This window comes from Macaca thibetana, chromosome 15 (assembly GCF_024542745.1).
Source record: "Macaca thibetana thibetana isolate TM-01 chromosome 15, ASM2454274v1, whole genome shotgun sequence".
Classification (NCBI taxonomy): domain Eukaryota; kingdom Metazoa; phylum Chordata; class Mammalia; order Primates; family Cercopithecidae; genus Macaca; species Macaca thibetana.
The window spans coordinates 15,486,652-15,505,328 of record NC_065592.1 but is presented as its reverse complement, the minus strand read 5'-3'; the positions used below and the strand labels follow the sequence as shown (position 1 = coordinate 15,505,328).

Sequence of the window (18,677 nt, the reverse complement as noted above, 5' to 3'; positions counted from 1 at the left end):
GGGGCTGCAAAATGTGGGGTTAATCATAATAGCAACCTAAGGAGAAAAACGGCCTTGCTTTACAGAAAGTAGGTAGTTTTCAATCTTTACAATATCTGGTAATGAGAAGTGATCATTTCTGAGGCAACAATTTTTAAAAATAATATTTTCATATTTACCATATGCCTGACACTGTTAACATCTTACAGGTTATTAACTTATTTAATCCTCATGAGCACCCTCATGAAGCCATTACCTTTATTGTCCCCATTATAAATTCATTCACACATTCAACAATAAACAATAAATATTAATTGAGCATTTACTATGTGAAAGACAATTTTAGGCACTAGACACATAGCAGGTAACAAAACAATCTCCCTTTTCTCAAAGAGCTTACATATACTATCCAAAACTAATTACCACATATACTATGGTAGTGAGTGTAATGGAGAACAATTTATATGTCATGCGCATCAGAAAGGTATCACTAATGAGGAGACCTTTTGATGAAGACCTGAGAAAGTAAAAGAGTGAACACTTCAGCCGTTTGGAGAAAGAGTCCCAGGCAGAGAAAAACAAACAGCAATTACAAAAGTCTTAAGGCAGAAACATGCTAAGAAATGATACAAAGGCCTAAGCAGTTGGAGTGAAACGAACAAGGAGAGGGTGCTAGCAGTAGGTGAGAAGAGCCAAGCAGTAGTTCTCAAACTTCGGTGCCATTAATTGACAAAATATCAAGGATCCACTTCCATAGAGAGTAAATAAGTCCAAAAAGGCTTCCTGACTAGCACAATTAGAAAAACTGGACAAAACAAACAATAAACATCTGTTTCTGGACAATGAAGAATTTTAAAATCAAGATATGGGAGGTGAGCCTGGCACGGTGCCACATGCCTGTAGTCCCAGCTACTCAGGAGGCTGAGGCAGAAGGATTCATTGAGTCCAGGAGTTTGAGGCTAAAGTGGGTTAATGACTGCACCTGCAAATAGCCACTGGACTCCAGCCTGGGCAACATTGCCAAGCCATGTTTTAATTAAAAAAAAAAAAAAGATATGGAAGGTGAAAGAAATTCTCTGCATTGGGAGTCACAACCTAGGGGCATCTTCCAAATCCAGACGAGGTCACTAAGAACTGAAGAGAGTAATGTCAACAAACTACCAGGTCTCAAGGAGTCCAAAACTAAGTTCAAGGTCCAAGCAGAGAAGGGCTGGTGAACACTATACACTCTGGGTTGGGCCTCTGAAACGTTATACACTAGAAGTAAGATGAACTGGAAATAGTGTGACTCTCACAAGGACGAAAGCCCAGCTTCAAATTATCTTAATCCCTGACTGCACTGAAATGATCTAAGACTGCCAATTCCATTAGCCACCTCCCAGAAACAAATATAAATCCTCCCTGGAGGAAGATAGCATTACTCTACACTAATTTAAATTATCTACAATTGCTTATTTTAAAAATCCAGCTTCATAATAACCAGGTACATGAAGATATCATGATCAAAAATCAAGAGAAAGCACACACAATAGAAACAGACCCAAAATGGCCCCAGATGATGGACCTTTCAAAAACAAACTTTCTTAAAAATAATTTCAGGCAGAAAATCTGAAACTATAACAGAGCCAAAAATCTATACATGAAAAATATAAACTAAAATCTGGAAGGCCTGAAGGGGAAATGACAAATCCACAATAGATGGGAATTGTCAGAGTTCTCTCAGTAATTAATAACAACATCTGAAAAGCACAATGAACAAGTGACCTGACATGACCTAACATGAAAAAAATATTATGACCCTCAACTGCAGAATATACATTTTCAGAGCAAAAAAAGACCATGTGCTGGGCCATAAAATAGGTCTCAAGAAATATCAAAGGACACAAATCATACAACACATGTTCTTCAATGACAGCAGAATAAGTAAAAACTCAAAAACAAAAGAATTAACTACAAAATCTTCATTTGTCCGCAAATTAAGCAATGACATCTAAATACCCCATGGGTCAAAAAACTAGGAATAAAAGTAAAAAATAGCTTTAACTAAATGATAATAAACATACAAATGTCCAAAGACTGTGATGTATGTAAATCTGTGCTTAAAGTAAAATTTACCATCTTAATAGTATATACAATAAAAGGCTGAAAAATCAATGATGTATTCATCCACCTCATACAGTTTAAAAAGAAGAGAAGCAAATTAAACCCAAAGAAAGTCATAAGGAAGGGAAACTACAGATAAGAGCATAAACCAATAAAACAGAATACAAACATACAACAGAAGACAATGAACAAAGCCAAAAGTTAATTTTCCTATAAAGACTAATAAAAATAATAATCCCCTAGGTGAGAGTCATTAGCAAAAAAAAACAAGGTACAAAATATATAAAAGAAGACATTACTACAAATACTACAGACAATAAAATGAGGATCTTATAAATTACTTTATTCCAAAATATTTTAAAATTTAGGTGAAATAGATACATTCTTAGAAAAATACAGCTTACCAACACTGTCATAAGAAGATGGAAGTCCTATGCTTATTAAGGGAATTAGATCCATAATTTAAAATATTTCCACAAAGAAAACACAAGCCAATGGCTTCCCTGATTAATTCTTCCAACAGTTAAGGAAAAACTAACATCAAATTTATGCAAACTTTTCCAACAATAGAAAAAGAAGGAACATGTCCTAACTCACTTTATGAAGCCAGCATAACCTTGAAGCCAAAACACAGAATTGGTGGCAAATCTAACACACAAATACCTGTGTTTTTGTGACTCGCCCACAAAAACCTACATTTTTTATATATATATATATATACACACACACACACACACACACACACATATATATGAGAGTGTTCATAAAGGCTTCAACTGTAAAAAGCCCAAACTGGAAACTAACTAAATGTCCTACAATAGGGTAAGTAGTTAAATAAACTCTAGCTCATTCATACTATGGAATACTACTGAACAAGAAGGTACAAACTATTGACACATACAACAACCTGGATGGACCCTAAGGGCATTATGCTGAGTGTAAAAAAAAAAAAAAAAAAAAAAAAAAAAAATCGCAAAAGGTCACTTATTGTAGAATTCCATTTATATAAAATCATTGAAATGATAAAATTATGGAGATAGATAAATCTTAGTGGTTTCCAGGGATTAGGGATGACTGAGCAGAGACAGGCGGGTATGACTATAAAGGGGCAGCATGAAGGAGATCTTAATGGTGCTGGAACAGTTCTGTATGTTGATTGTGGTGGTGGCTACAGAAATCTACACATGTAACAAATGGCATAAAACTTATACATACGCATTGTATCACTGTCAATTTCCTGGTTTTGATATTGTACTATAAATTTACATAGATACAGCCATCAAGAGAAACTGGGTGAAGGGTAAACGGGACCTCTCCTTATCATCTTTACAACTACCTATGAATATGCAAGTATTTTAAGATAAAAAGTTGAAGAGGGGTGGCGTTCTCCACAAACAGAATTGTTTCTTTGTGGAGAACAGATAGAAGGGCAAGAACAGAAGCAAAAAGACCGGACAGGAGGTGACTGCAAGAATCCAGGTGAGAGATGATGGCAGCTTAGATAAGGATGTTAGCAGTGAAGAAGCTAAATTCTACTTTTTTTTTTTTTTTTTTTTTTTTGGAGATAGAGTCTCGCTCTGTCACCAAGGCTGGAGTGTAGTGGCATGATCTGGGCTCACTGCAACTTCTGCCTCCCAGATTCAAGCAATTCTCTTGCCTCAGCCTCCCACGTAGCTGGGATTACAGGCACATGCCACCATGCCCAGCTAATTTTTATGTTTTCAGTAGAGATGGGGTTTCGCCATGTTGGCTAGGCTGGTCTTGAACTCCTGGTCTCAAGTGATCTGCCCACCTCAGCCTCCCAAAGTTCTGGGATCACAGGTGTGAGCTACCACCCGGCCTGAACACACTTTAAAACCAAAAAGGATTTGCTGACGTTTAGGATATCGGTGAACAAAAGAGGGGATTCAAGGGCAACTCGAAGAATCCGGGCCTGAGCAAACAGAGAGTTTCCAACGACTGGGACAGAGATAACTATAGAAAGAAAAGAGCAAAGGGAGAGCAAGGGCAGGAGCTTAGATCTTAGACATCTTAAGTTTGAGATGACTGCTGGACATCATGTATATTGAGGAGGCATTTTGACACTTGGGTCTGAGTTCAAGAGCTGGTAGTCTAGGATGGAAGTATTAATTTGGGACAATCTTCAGTATAAAAAGGTATTTGAAGACAAGAGACTAAATGAGGTCCCCCAAAGCATCAGTGTAAATAAAGAGAAATGGTCTCAGGACTGAACCCTAGGACACTTTAACATTCAGAAGTCAGGAAGATGAGAAAGAACAAAGACAGCTGAGGAGATGGCAACAGAGCTAGAAGAACCAAGGAAGCTGATGACTTGAAAGTCAAATGAAAAGTGGTATTTAATTTCAGAAAACGTGGCAATACCAAATGTTGTTGAGGATACAGGGCAAAAGGAATTTTCATATACTGCTGGTGGGAGTGTAAATGGGTATGTGCAACCATTTACTAGGTTGTTTATGTGTATACTTCAGGAGGCATGCAGAAGAATGCTCATGGCAACACAGCAGGTGGTAGTCAAAACTAAAGAATCTAAATGTCCTTCAAAAGTAGAATGAGTAAACTGTAGTATATTCATAATGGATACTACATACCTATTAAAATGAACTATATCTATGTGCAGCGACATAAATTAATCCCAAAGAATGCTGAACAGAAAGAAGCCAGTCACAAAAGATTAAACCTAGGACCCATTTCTGGGAAGTTCCAGGCAAACTCAAATTATTTAGGAAAGCATACACAGGTGGAAAATCGGTAAAGAAAATCTAGGAAATGGATTTATTTTCAGAAAGTCAGAAATGGTACTTCTTCATACAGGAAGGTAATGAGAAGGATAAAACAGATGGCTTCTGGGGCACTGATAAAGTTCTGTTTCTTAACCATGGCATGCACTGGTTTTACGAGTTTGAAAAAAATAATTATTTTTTAAACTGTATTTTTTGTACTTTTCTATATATGCACTATATCTCATTATAAAATAAATACGGGAGAGAAAAGTGTTCCTCTGTGTCAAATGTTGCTGAAAATGGCTAAGATGAGGACTGAAAACTAACCACTGAATGCAGCAACGTGAAGGTCACAAGGGATACTTCAGGCAAGTGGTGAGGAAGAAAACCTGATTAGAACAGGTTCAATGAGAATTCAAAGTGAGGAAATGGAGAAAAGAGAAAAAGGCTGCTCTTTCCCAAAGTGCTGCTTATAAAGAGGAGAGAAACGCAACTCTGTTGCGGGACCTACGGAATGAAGGGAGAGTTTGTTGGGCTTTTGTCTTTCAGATGGGAGACACTGCAGCAGGTTTTTAGGCTGATGAGAAGCATTCAGTAGACAGGGAGGAACTGACACTAGTGAGAGAAGAGATAATTTCTGGAACAATGTCCACTGGTAGGAAGAGGGGATGTGATATAGTGGATAAGTAGAAAGGTCAGTCTTAAGAGGCAAGGCAGTTTCTGCATAGGCAAGGGAGGGAAAAGCAAAGATAGGAGTTGATGCAGTGGGGCTTGGAGACAGTGATGAGAATATATAGAAGTTATCTCTTAATTATTTATCTGAGAAAATGGAAGCAAACAAGCTCATCAGATGAGTAAGGAGGTAGAGAAGGAGGTGTGAAATGTGAGAAAATGTGGAACAGTTATCTAGGAAACAGGAGAAGTCTCAAACTTACAGGATTGCCTGGCAACACAAATAGTCCCTATTAGATTAGTGTCACTGACTTAAAGGGAGAACAGTCAAGATGGCTGTTCTCCAACCATGTTGAACGACCCAGTACAGACACAGAGAAGGTAGAGAGATGGATTTCAAACGGTTAGAATTTTGCCAGAAACAGAGGATCAAGGAAGTGAAGGTACGTGCTAGGGAGAGATAATCAAGGATCATGTAGTACAAGCACGGTAAGGACAGACGAGAGAACACGAAGAGGATGAAGGACTATGCAAAAGTACTGGAATCAATGACAAGATTCCAGAAGTGAAATAAGGGTAGGAGACACAGTAATGACAAGAGATTGGAAAGTGGGATTCTTGAAAACATAATTACGGAAATAATACAGGTACAGTTACTGATGAAGACAAGAACTAGGCTATGTCCATAGAATAAGTAACCAAGGTAAGGCAGAAGATAAAATATGTGTAAGAGAAGAAGTCACAGAACTGAGACATTAGAGTCTTGAAAAAAAATCATCTGAGATGCATACGGAAATCACCAAGAATAACAGGAACAAAGTTTAAACGTGAATGTCAGGAAGCTAGGTGCTGAAAGCATGAAAGTATTGGAGAGATCATTGTATAGCCAAAGCACAAAATGGTAAAGTGACTTGCCCAGGCCATGACAGAACCATAACAGGAACACGGGCAGTCTGGTTCTATTTTATGCTATCAACTGACAAACCAGCAGTTCTCAAACTTTTGAGAAAGATCTTTAAAGTTAAAAAAAAACTAAGTCACATAATAGTAAACATACTTTTACTATCCAGTGAAGGGGAAAATATAAAACCAAAAGAGTGGTTGTGAATTTGGTGACTGAAATAAAATTTTCTGATACTAATCATAAGAATCTAGATATATTTGTAACATTTTTATTCAGTCGTTCCATAGACAATGCTTGATGTCACATGGGTATGTAAATCCCTTTCAATAATTTCTTCACCACTAAGCAAGCACCTGCTGGAAGAAAATAGTCTTCATTCCTCAAGTTACATTGAGCATTGGTTTATAACAATCATAGAATAGAATCTGGAGGATTCTTTCCCCTCAGGAGTTTACAGTGAGGCACTGATTCTCAAACTTTTTAGCTGAGGAGTACTTTACACTATTAAAAAATTATTGAGCACCCAAAGTGCTATGCTTTGTGGGTAATATCTGTCAATATTGAGCATATTGAAAATAAAACAAACCAATTTTAAACACAAGAGTATAGAAAAGAAAACATTCCATTAGCCATCAGAGCAATGATCTCATCACATGTCACATGTAGCCTCTGGAAACTATACACTTAGGAAAGAAAGAGTGAAAAAGGAAAAAAAAAAAAAACCCTTAATATTATTATTACTATTAAAACAGCTCCGATCTTGTAGACTCTCTGAAAGTCTTCAGACCCACTGGAATTCTGTCATTTAAATAAGCAGACTGGGCAACTGCACTATTTTGGTGATATCTAAAAGTAGAATAATTTCCATTGTTAGAGGTAGGCTGCATTCCAGGTGAAGAATATCTGGTATTAAATATTCCACTTTCTAGTTTAAAAGGAGAGAAAGAGAGAGGAAAAATATTTTTGAGGCCTAAGGAAGGCAGTAAGTGGATTCACATTTGAGTATCCACTGTACTCTAGGCACTAAGTCAGGCATTTTAACCGGATAAGAGTCAATAAAATAAGAAAGAGGGTAGTATCCCTACTGAGAGAGATAAGCTAATTGCTCAAGGCCTAAAACTAGGAAGTGGTGGAGCTATGACTGGAACCCAGGTCATACTGACCCCAAAACCTACATTCTTTCCACTGAAACTCTGAATTCAACAGACTAATACAAATGGAAGATAATCCTGAATTTTCCAATATGCTTTTCTTCTCTTCTGTATTTTTGTTCTTTCCTTTGCCATTAGATAACATTTCCAAGCATGAGAAAGATAATCAAACTGATTAGTGATCGTGATAATGTCTCCTCCTAGCTTATGGTTGACTTATTCTCCTTAGACCAGGGGTTCTGAAACGATAGTCTATGCAGTAATGGCATCTGGCTAACATAGCCAAATGAGTTAGTCACTAATAAGAAAACATGATTATGTTACATCAGCTGATGTTACCTGATGGGAACAGAAGAGAAGAAAGTCAGTGTACTAGTCCGTTCTATTTACTGTATTAGTTCATTCTCATGCTACTAATAAAGACATACCAGTGACTGGTAATTTATAAAGGAAAGAGGTTTAATGGACTCACAGTTCCACATAACTGGAGAGGCCTCAGGAAACTTACAATCATGGCAGAAAGGGAAGCAAACACATCCTTCTTCACACGGTGGCAGACGTGCAGAGTGAAGTTGGGGAAAAGCCTCTTATAAAACCATCAGATCCTGTGAGAACTCACTCACTATTACAAGAACAGCATGGAGGTAACCGCCTCCATGATTCAATTACCTTCCACCGGGTCCGTCCCACAACTTCTGGGGATTACGGGAACTACAATTCAACATGAGATTTGGGTGGGGACACAGCCAACCCACATCAGTCAGGAAGAAAGCTTCTTATACATGATTTGAATGCACAATTATTAAGTTCCCCAAGTTGTAACAAGAGATGCATCCCATGATCATCTCTACCAGTGCCAACCCCCAATCCTAATAAAAAACTTCCACACTCACCTTCTTTATCAGTAACTGACCAGGAATACTTCTGAAAAGGCTTACTAGAAGGAAGGGGGTCCATCTCCAGCACTTTGTAAATCTGGCCAAAGGCTGATAGTCTCAGTGCGTGCTAAAGAACAAAGCATTATATTTAATCACATTTCAGTAGCCATTCATAAAGCCCTTAGAACATCTAGCTAAAAAGATACTCATAAATTCTGACATTATAACAGCAGAAGTCCCTAACAACACACAAGAAACAAGTGTTCGAACACAACAATTGAGAAAATCAAGTTATTTTATCTCGCTAGTAAGTCAGAGTGGCATGCTCAATCTTCTACCTGTGCACTGTGGGTAATATCTTCTTTTTGCTGGATGGTCATATAGCTCAGAGCATCTGTTGGGTCTCGCTCACAAGGATCATGAAGACCAGGACCACCTTTGGCAAAGGAAAAACACAAGTGTCATTTAGAACTGAATTTAGAATTCAGTAAACTGAAACAAAAGAGAGACAGTTGGGGAGAATGAAGAGAAAATGAAAACAAAAACTGAGGAACTAAGTTAAAAGTCTGCTCAGTTAAGTGGAGTAAAAAGGACACACTCTCATTTTCAACATGTTAGCACTTGTATGTCCTTATTTTATACTGGAAGTCATTGTATATCTAAGGCCAAAACTGAGTCTTACTCTGAGAATTTAGAAACAGCACAATGAATCAGCCCAAATCTTAAAAGGGATTACATATGGAAAATAAGACCAAATTTAATTCTTCCAAATTTAAAACCAGACTACAAACAGAATGAACTTCATACATTTTAACTAAACATCTGCAATTTCAAATTCGGAGTTCGAGGTAAAGCAAATTCAAAGCAGACACAATATATTTATTAGTACCCTTTATGTTAGTACATATAAAACACAAATTATAATTATTGAAAAAGAGTTTTATAGCACTTTTCCAACACGCATTCTAGTTGTCAAAATTCCAAGCAAAAGAACTCCTATGCAACATTTTCCTGTGTAGAGGACAAACTTGGCATATATTTAGAAAAAATAAACTAAACTGAGATTTGCTGATTGTTCTGCTTCCAGAGTTTGAAACCCTTACCAGGAAGTAGTATTCCAGATGCCAAACACTCCATTACTCGTCTCAAGGCCTCCCCAGCGCCCAAAGGTCTATTACAAGTACCTATAGACTTTTCACATATAAGTTCTAGTGGCTAGAAGATATTAAATTACAAATTAGTACATGCACCAAGGGTTAAAAGGATTCCAGTTAAATGTGAGCTAACATTTCTATCTACAAGGGAGGCCAAAGAGTGCAATTCAATTTAATATTTAGGGCCCACTCAACATTTTCCCCATGATTATCAACCTTTACCATGGGCAGAGTTTTTAAATCAAGCATTTTTAAGATTGTATCTTCAGAAGACATTTTTGTAACAAAAACTTTTATTTATTTACCCAGAAACGATCACTAAAGAAACTATAGTCTCTAATTCATTTAACAAAGACTTAACAAGCCCTCATATAAGTTAGTAATAGCTAATAACTAGCCAGTGTGCAAAACCCAGCCCACCTATCTCCCACTTAGGAAGCACACAAACCACAAATATTTCAATATAATAATAAGACTTCACTTCAGACAGCCTGTCTCAAGTATTACAATTAGAACAAAGGACCAAATCTCCAGATTCAGTAAACTAAGAACCCATGATATTTTGTCAAAGTAATCATTGCTACATTCATTTATAAAATGATCTTTCATGGCTTTATTTAAATTGTTTCATAATGTTCTTAAGTTGTCTTGATTGGAGCAGGCATAATTTCCAAGTTAAGTCAATTTTACAATATATATAAATGATATCCATATGGGGTTAAGTGTACTGTTTGCCTGACTTTAATTACTAACATGAACTTATTTGTAAATGTCTCCACTCAAAGAGAAAGCTACAGAGGTATAGGATCCTTATACCAGCCTATTGGGTAATTTTCATGGTAATGCAAGGGGGCACCAAAAGAGAAGTGGGTCAGCCAAGGAGGCTTTTGTGGGCAGCAGGTGAACAGTAAGTGATTAACCACCAGTGTAAGAAGACACTCACTTCTAAAAGATATAAAACCTTTTTGTCAGAAAAAAATATTTCAAGCCCTGTAACATGAATACAATGAAGTAGAAGAGGCAGGTTATATGCACAAAAGAAGGATTCATTTAAAAAGATGCTTTATTTTTTTCATGGCAAACATACATAATGCATGCCTTAACTAACTTAGGAGATAGCCATTTTAAAGTAACATCTCATTTCTATAGGATTTTCTCCGCTGCAGCTTCCAAATTTGCTTTTAGCCATATTTAAGTACTTACCCATCCTTTCAATGGTGCCCATGTGGGGACTCTGTTGCACAAATCACGCAGAATGCGGAGGACAATTACACATGATTTTAATCCATTTGCCCTTGCCTAAAACAAACAAAATGATTCCAGATATCCCTATTGAGATCTATTCTTCATTTTGGGCAGGTTCTTTCAAGCGAATACTAAGTAGCAAATTATTCATCAGTTATCAAGCAAACAACAACAAAAAAAAACCAATTAATCAAAAGTAGTAAAATTGAGGTTTAAAAGGTACATTTTAAAAATAAAAGGACCATAATATTAAAATTAATTTCTTAGTCTCATGGCAACCCCACTCCAGGCAATCAACTAATTTAACCTTTATCCTTTCTCACGCATTTTGATTTTATAAGCAACCATCTGAAATTCAGAATACTAGGCCAAAAAGAATTATATGATAATAAAACATCATGAACTACAGAAGCTATACTAGGCACATATCTAAATTAACTCAATTACTCCAACAACCACACTATGAGCTAGAAAGCACCCCTCATTTTATGTAGTACACAGAAACCAATTAAGTGGCAGGTGTTCCAAATGAAACTTGCGCAAAGCTTAATAACAATAAGATAGTAACAAAAAGCCAACCTGAAACCATTTGGCATGTCGAAGAGACGCCAAGGCGTTCAGGCATTTCTGCCTGTCCAATAAGTCCGGAGGATCTTTCATCGAAACATTTTCTAACGGTAAAATGGGATAAAGAGAGACAGATACAATTTGACCAAGGGATTCCTATCAAATTATCAAACAATAAAAAATAAAAAGAATAATAGCATTTGAGTGAACTAATAAGACTCCCAGAAAATTTCCTGATTGGGCTGTGTTACTTTTTAAAAAAATTATGTGCACTATGATTATTATTTAAGTAAAGAGTCATTAGAGTAGTTCTGTGCACAAATACAATGAAGCATGAAAAGTTCATTCTGTAAACAAATCAATGACAGCTGCTACTTACAATCTGGGATCTTATTAAGCATGTATAACATCTCAGGGCACAAAATAAGTACATAGCACTTTTTCCTTTGGCAGGATGTAAAGAAGGGAAATCTGGGACCAATAGCATTAACAACTTTTTTAACAGAAGAAATCTCTAACCATTTTTAAGGAACACTGGAAATCAATTATGTCTCATATCAATGAGATATATTGAGAATATACTGAGGATGACAATTTTTTTACACTAGTTAAACTCATTCAACAAGATAACCATTAACAGAAACTTCACCCCATGATTGAGAACTCAAGTATCACTTTGGAATTCCCTATTCTAAACCAAAATTATTAAAATTACAAATATAAAATACAGTGAACTATGTTTCAAGTTTTATATGCCTTTTTAAAATAAAAAGCAACAAAGAATACTATTTAATTATGGCTATTCAGCTTGCCTTAGTTGGATGAAATGGCCCAAAGCAGCAAATACGCATATTTGAGAAGATGTCATATGATACGAAATTCCAGTTTAGACAGCCAAATTTATCTCCTCTAAGCTACTGAAAAATGGGCTTTTAAATTTTGGGGGTTGGTACATTATTTAAATGTACACAATATGCAAATGCTTCTTGAGTAATAATTCTTTGTTTAATACAATTAAGTCAGATTTACCATTCTCTTTAAGAATTCTCTTAAATATAAGACAGCCCACTAACACTTCTTCCCAGCATTGCCATGACAGTAACAGATCGGATAGAGGTAGTGCGTTTGTGTGGGCCAACTAATACAATGTATGTATTTCTAAATGGGAGGCAAGAACAATGATACTTTTTGATTCCTTCAATTATCAGAGGATCCTATTACAGCAATCAATGTTTATTTTGTTGTTGTTGGTTTTTTTTCCTTTTTTTGAGACAGATTCTTCCTCTGTCACCCAAGCTGGAGTGCACTGGCATGATCTCAGCTCACTGCAACCTCCTCCTCCCAGGCTCGAGCGATGTTCCCACCTCACTCTCCTGAGTAGCTGGGACTACAGGCATATGCCACCATGCCCAGCTAATTTTTTTGTAGATATGGGATCTCACTATGTTACCTAGGCTGGTCTCGAACTCCTGGACTCAAGCAATCTGCCTGCCTTGGCCTCCCAAAGTGCTGGGACTACAGATGTGAGCCATCACACCTAGTCAATGTTTATTCTAATTGATGAAATGTCATTAACTAAAAAAGGCATAACGCCAATAGAAAACAAATTTATTAAAGGAAGAACTGTGGTTCTCTTTACTGGCCATGACACTGTAAAGGCTGAAGTGCTACACACTTATTTTCTGACCAGGTGAGCTCTACAACAGTTATTTGCATTGTTTCCCATTAACCACTGCTAACAAAATCAGAATACAATGTTTTAATACTCCCTTTTACTCATAAAATGGGAAGCCTCAAAAAGGATTATTACTCTGATTTATAAATATAAATAAATGTAACATGGGTATTCATTTCATAGGTGATATAGCTCAATTTTGTCTTTATAGTGATGCAAAATATACAAGTAGCTCAGTTTAATGTTTCTATGTCAAAATGCTTAACTGTGGTCAATACAAGCATCTGTGTAAAGCTCACATATCAGATAAAACAAACTACTGTAAATGAATGTTTAGAATCTCTTAAAAGTTAGATATGACAAAAGTTGACTGACTGCTAAGTAATGTAATCCCAATAAATAGTATGGACCTTATTTTTTAAGATGTCAATTTTTAAATGAATACTATGACAAGCTAAATTTTATTCTATCATCTTACCAAGTAGGAATGCCAGGAAGAGGGAGACAATGGAAGAGGGAAGTAAGGCAGAGGATAGGAAAAGGCAAGGCAAGCCAAAATTCTTATTGTACTTTCTAATATTTTCATCCAGGGATCAGAGCTTGTAATCAGCATCTTACTCTGATTGTAACACAGATATTTTTAATGGGAGACAATGGCAAAAATATTTTGGTAAGTTATTTTATCCCAAAGTCCGATTGTAACCACAAACTCTTATTTTAGAAAACTGAGACAGCGGCTTGCTACAGACAGTCAACATTTGAAGACAACAGATTCTACCAAAAAGAAATGAAAGGGACAGGCACTGAACAGAAGACTTGCACCAGGTTCCCTCTTCCATCACCATCAGAATGACCATGTTTCTTCATGCTCTGATAGTCAGAAAATCAAAAGATCCAAAATGGCTTCAATATTCAGGAGGTAGAAACAGTAGAGGAGATATAATAATTCATCTCATTTTATCTTTTTCAAAGTTCTTAATACTAAAACAATATAAATTCATACAGTAGTACAGTGCTACCTATAAGCATAGATTTCCTGTTTCCTTTATATAATTAATAATATACAGTTTTATGTATGTTTTCATTCCTTTGAAAATAACTTCATTTAATCTGGCAATCGCAAAGCTGCTGCTGGGAAAACACTGCTACTCCTGGTAGCAGAATCTCAAGTTTAATATTTCTGAACTTTAATGTAGGCATTTAAATTTTGAGGAGGATCAAAACTTTTCTGATAACACATCTTGGAGTTCTTAATTAGAAACAATAGAACTGTGAGCCATTTCATTATCTCCTACAGTGACCAGTGAAACAGATAAGGAAGAGCATGGGAGGCAGGGGTTAGAAGGTGACAAAAATGCCAAAAGCAAAGAAATATAGCGGGTTTTTTGGGGGTTTTGTTTTGTTTTGTTTTGTTTTTTGAGACAGAATCTCACTCTTGTCTCCTCCCTGGAGTGCAGTGGCATGATCTCGGCTCACTGCAACCTCCGCCTCCTGGGTTCAAGCAATTCTCGTGCCTTGGCCTCCCAAATAGCTGGGACTACAGGTGCACGCCACCGTGCCCTGCTAATTTTTTGCATTTTTAGTAGAGACAGGGTTTCAGCATGTTGGCCAGACTGGTCTCAAACTCCTGACCTCAGGTGATCTGCCCGCCCCAGCCTCCCAAAGTGCTGCGATTACAGGTGTGAGCCACTGCACCCGGCCAGAAATACAGCTTTTAAGAAAATCTACCACTCAGTAACCTAGCATCAGGGCATGAAGGTACACACAACATTCTGGCAACGGAAGCACTAGAAAGTCTATTATGCCTAACCATGTTCATTTGGTTAGAGGTTAAATCAGTGACCAGAATCACACTATACTACAGGAAATGTTGGTTGGTTTCTCTCAATGCCTTACATGCAAGCTAGCTATCCATCCCTGTTAACAAAACACTAACCTGGAGAAGGGGCAGGCAAAAAAACAAAACATGATTGCATTAAACAGGAATTATATGTCTGGAACCCAGGCTCTTCAAAGTTAAAATAATTGAGCTCAGTATCATGAGGGGCTCCTTGACAATCAGGATGAAACGGAGCTACCAAGTCTATGCTGACAGAATTTTCTAATCAGCCTAAGAATATCCTGGCAGCCCCTTCTCTCTCGACACCTTGACGCTTTCTGGAGAAAAGACATGCCCTAAGCCACTGTCCATGCAAAACATGGGCACATAATAATATAAACAGGTAAATGTAGCAATAAGGTAGAACAGAGAAAGCACTGTTCTCCTAATTTATGTGACTAACGTCACTCGGTATGACTTTTCTTCAGTGGCATTCTGCCACTGGAAAGACAGTGCCTAAAAGTTTGCCCTGGATTGACCGGGTGCAGTGGCGCACACCTATAATCCCAGCACTTTGGGAGGCCAAGGCAGGCATATCACAAGGTTAAGAGATCAAGACCATCCTGGCCAACATGGTGAAACCCCATCTCTACTGAAAACATAAAAATTAGCTGGGCATGGTGGCCAGTGCCTGTAGTCCCAGCTATTCAGGAGGCTGAGGCAGAAGAATCTCTTGAACCCGGGAGGTGGATGTTGCAGTGAACTGAAATCGCGCCACTGCACTCCACTCCAGCCTGGTGACAGAGCGAGACTCCGTCTCAAAAAAAAAAAAAAAAAAAAAAAAAAAAGTTTGCCCTGGATAACATAGATCCAGACACTAGGGAAGGCAGGAAAATAAAGCCTGCTGCATCATTATCATCACAGTTGTGATGGCTGTGCTGTAAAACCTACTGCCTTGACCCTAGCAAGACACATGCTAGTGAATTTCTGCCAAGAAGAGCGAGTTCACACTGGCACCAATATGAAGGGACTATGAGGCAACTTCTCTGAGAGTCCCCGAAAATCTGCCCCAGTACTGAGGAGAGAGGTGTGTCTTAGTCTAAGCCACAAGTGTCTCTGTAGTTTCCTTATCCACCTGGTTTCAAATTGCATTATAAATAAGCAGATAATCTATCACCCCCTTCAATAGCAAATATATTTCTAATTTAAAATCACAAGCACCAAAAGAAATTGAGACTCTGTGTGAAGCTCTGAATGACCAGATCAGCCTAACCACTCATGCAGTAATCTTAGACAATAATGGGAAGTGGCCTGCATACTAGACGTAAAGTCAGGAGAGCTGGGTAAAATGTGAGATTTTCCTCATTTATAAAATGGCAATTAGCTACCCCATAGGGCCGTGTGAGGGCTTTTAAAATAAATCATATATGAGGAAGTGCTTATCACATGGTAGGTTATAAAAATATCTTAACAGAGATTAATCTTCAATATATATTACTTGAGCTATGAGATGCCCATTAATACTTCTTACACACTGGAGAGTCCTATTTAATCAGACAATATGCTGACTATGTTAATTCACTTAACAGATTTATAGGGCTTTTTAAAAAATCATCTACTATGTATCAGGTATCCTTAGAGATGCTAAGGATAAAGGACAGGCAAAAAGACACCTGAATTATAAGATACAATATACCAGGTTTTTATCATTAGCACTGCATAAACCAGTATACTGATTCTAATACTACACATCACTGGGTGTTGAAGAGTTTAACTGTGCTTGGGTTGACTTCTTCTGACCCACCATGTGCACATGATTTTCACTGTTAAGGCAGTTTGAGTAGGTGGGTTCAATAAGTTGACAACTACTATTTACTGAGCAACTGCTTTGTGCCAGTTATTGTACAAGTCACATTACATAAATTCTCTCACTTAAAACAACTTTCTAAGGTATTTATAATCCACACTTAAAAATGAGGAAACCTACCCAAGGTCACACAGCAATAGCAACTAATGGAGTTAAGAGTCAAACAAGGCCAGGCACACTGACTCACACCTGTAATCCTAACAGTTTGGGAGGCCGAGGCGGGCAAATTGCCTGAGCTCAGGAATTCAAGGCCAGTCTGGGCAACATGGCAAAACCTCATCTCTACTAAAATAGAAAAAATTAGCTGGGCATGGTGGCATGAGCCTATAGTCCCAGCTACTCAGGTGGCTGAGGCACGAGAATTGCTTGAACCCGGGAGGCAGAGGTTGCAGTGAGCTGAAATCATGCAACTGCACTCCAGCCTGGGAAACAAAGCAAGACTGTCTCCAACAACAACAACAAACAACAAAATAAGCCAAACAAAAGACGGCTGCACACCAAGATCTGTGCTTCTATGCCTTCATTAGCAGGAAACATGTAGTAATGGGGACACGGTTATTCTACAGGGCCTTCAAGTAAAGGGTTAGAATACAGAAAGAAGACGCACAACATGGGAGGAAACTTACCTATGAAACAGTAAACAATACCAAAGAGATTCACTCTGTATTATGGCAATTTAAAATGTAAATCGTGATTTGAAAGGAGTAGGTACTTAGATCCATTCTGCACAATTCTGAGAAAGTAAGTTTCACGCCCTAGTCCTCTGGTTCTGTCTGCTTTCAACCATGCTATTTTTTTTTTCTTTTTTAGATTTTACCCAAATATGTGGCAAGAGAGAGAAAAGAAAGATGTGAAGTGTGTATGTATTGTGAACAGTTTGTTTGGGTGGGGGTAGGTGAAGGAAAGTTGAGATACGAAGGAAAATGTCTCCAAGAAAAAAGTTACAATAGATTTTTTTTTAACTTGGAGAAAAAAAAAAAAAAAGAGTATAAATTCGGAGAAAAAAGGATAACTTTCAGCCCCACAAATTCCTGGGACCCGAATGAATCTTGTGCTTTTATTCCATGCAGCTGAAAAGAATTGCATCAAGGGGATGAGGAGCTGTCTAGTGTGAGAAAACAGAATGGTAGAGCCCAGGTCTGAAGTGCATAATGATAGACCAGATCCTCCAAGTTGCCTGGGAAAATGCAAACCAGTAGCAAAGATCAAAAATTGTCTTTGACAAAGCCCAGGTTAGACAAAATGAGCAAACTATAAAAGATATCAAGTGAGTCAACAGGGCTGGGATGTTAAGGACAACAGCAAAGCAAATCTTTCTGTCATTCAAAAAAAAAAAGTAAGATGTATAAAACTTTAGATCAAAGCTGATTCCTTCACCTTACCTGATCCCATATAACAGCTGATGAGAATCAGCTCATAGAGGTCTTTGGATCCTTCAGTAATTCAAACACCTTGAACAGAGACTATGACTCTCTTACTTTATTACAAAATCTATTCTATAATAGTGTTCTAGCAAGGGTACAATATACTAGGAATGTTTTCAGCTTCTCTAAACAGAAGTTAAAGGCAACAGACCAAGTTTAAAGGTATCACTGAAAGCTATGACAAAATCTCATGTAAGTACACAAAACCATAGGAATAATGATGACTGAAGTTCCCTTAATACTTTCAAAAAAGAAATGAAAGAGATGCTGACAGATATAAGCAAACATGTAATTAACCTAGCCTTTGGCAACTTCAGTCTTTTTCTCATCTCCCTATATACTCAAATAATTTTTAATAATACCTGTAATTACAACACTACTTAGAAATGGTTGGTTTTATACTAGAGGGTCAAGTAGAACACATCTTACCAGAATTAACATTTATCTTGACACTGCAGAAATCATTTTATAGTTCTACAGTTAATGGTGAACTGTAAA

The 18,677-nt window shown here is 37.3% G+C and overlaps 1 protein-coding gene across 6 annotated transcripts in view; it reads right to left on the bottom strand.

The window, feature by feature from the left end:
* Positions 1 to 18,677, bottom strand: part of STRBP (spermatid perinuclear RNA binding protein) — a 151,301-nt gene that overhangs the window by 40,163 nt on the left and 92,461 nt on the right. For all 6 annotated transcript variants that reach the window (XR_007719681.1, XR_007719682.1, XM_050760598.1 and 3 more), the window contains 5 exons: positions 11,407 to 11,498; positions 10,786 to 10,881; positions 9,532 to 9,643; positions 8,767 to 8,864; positions 8,444 to 8,555 (listed from right to left, as the gene is read on the bottom strand). Coding sequence is in view for 4 of the 6 variants with exons in the window: in XM_050760598.1 (XP_050616555.1) it covers positions 8,444 to 8,555; positions 8,767 to 8,864; positions 9,532 to 9,643; positions 10,786 to 10,881; positions 11,407 to 11,498 (510 nt within the window). In the remaining 2 variants the exon portion in view is untranslated. The remainder of the gene's footprint in view (positions 1 to 8,443; positions 8,556 to 8,766; positions 8,865 to 9,531; positions 9,644 to 10,785; positions 10,882 to 11,406; positions 11,499 to 18,677) is intronic.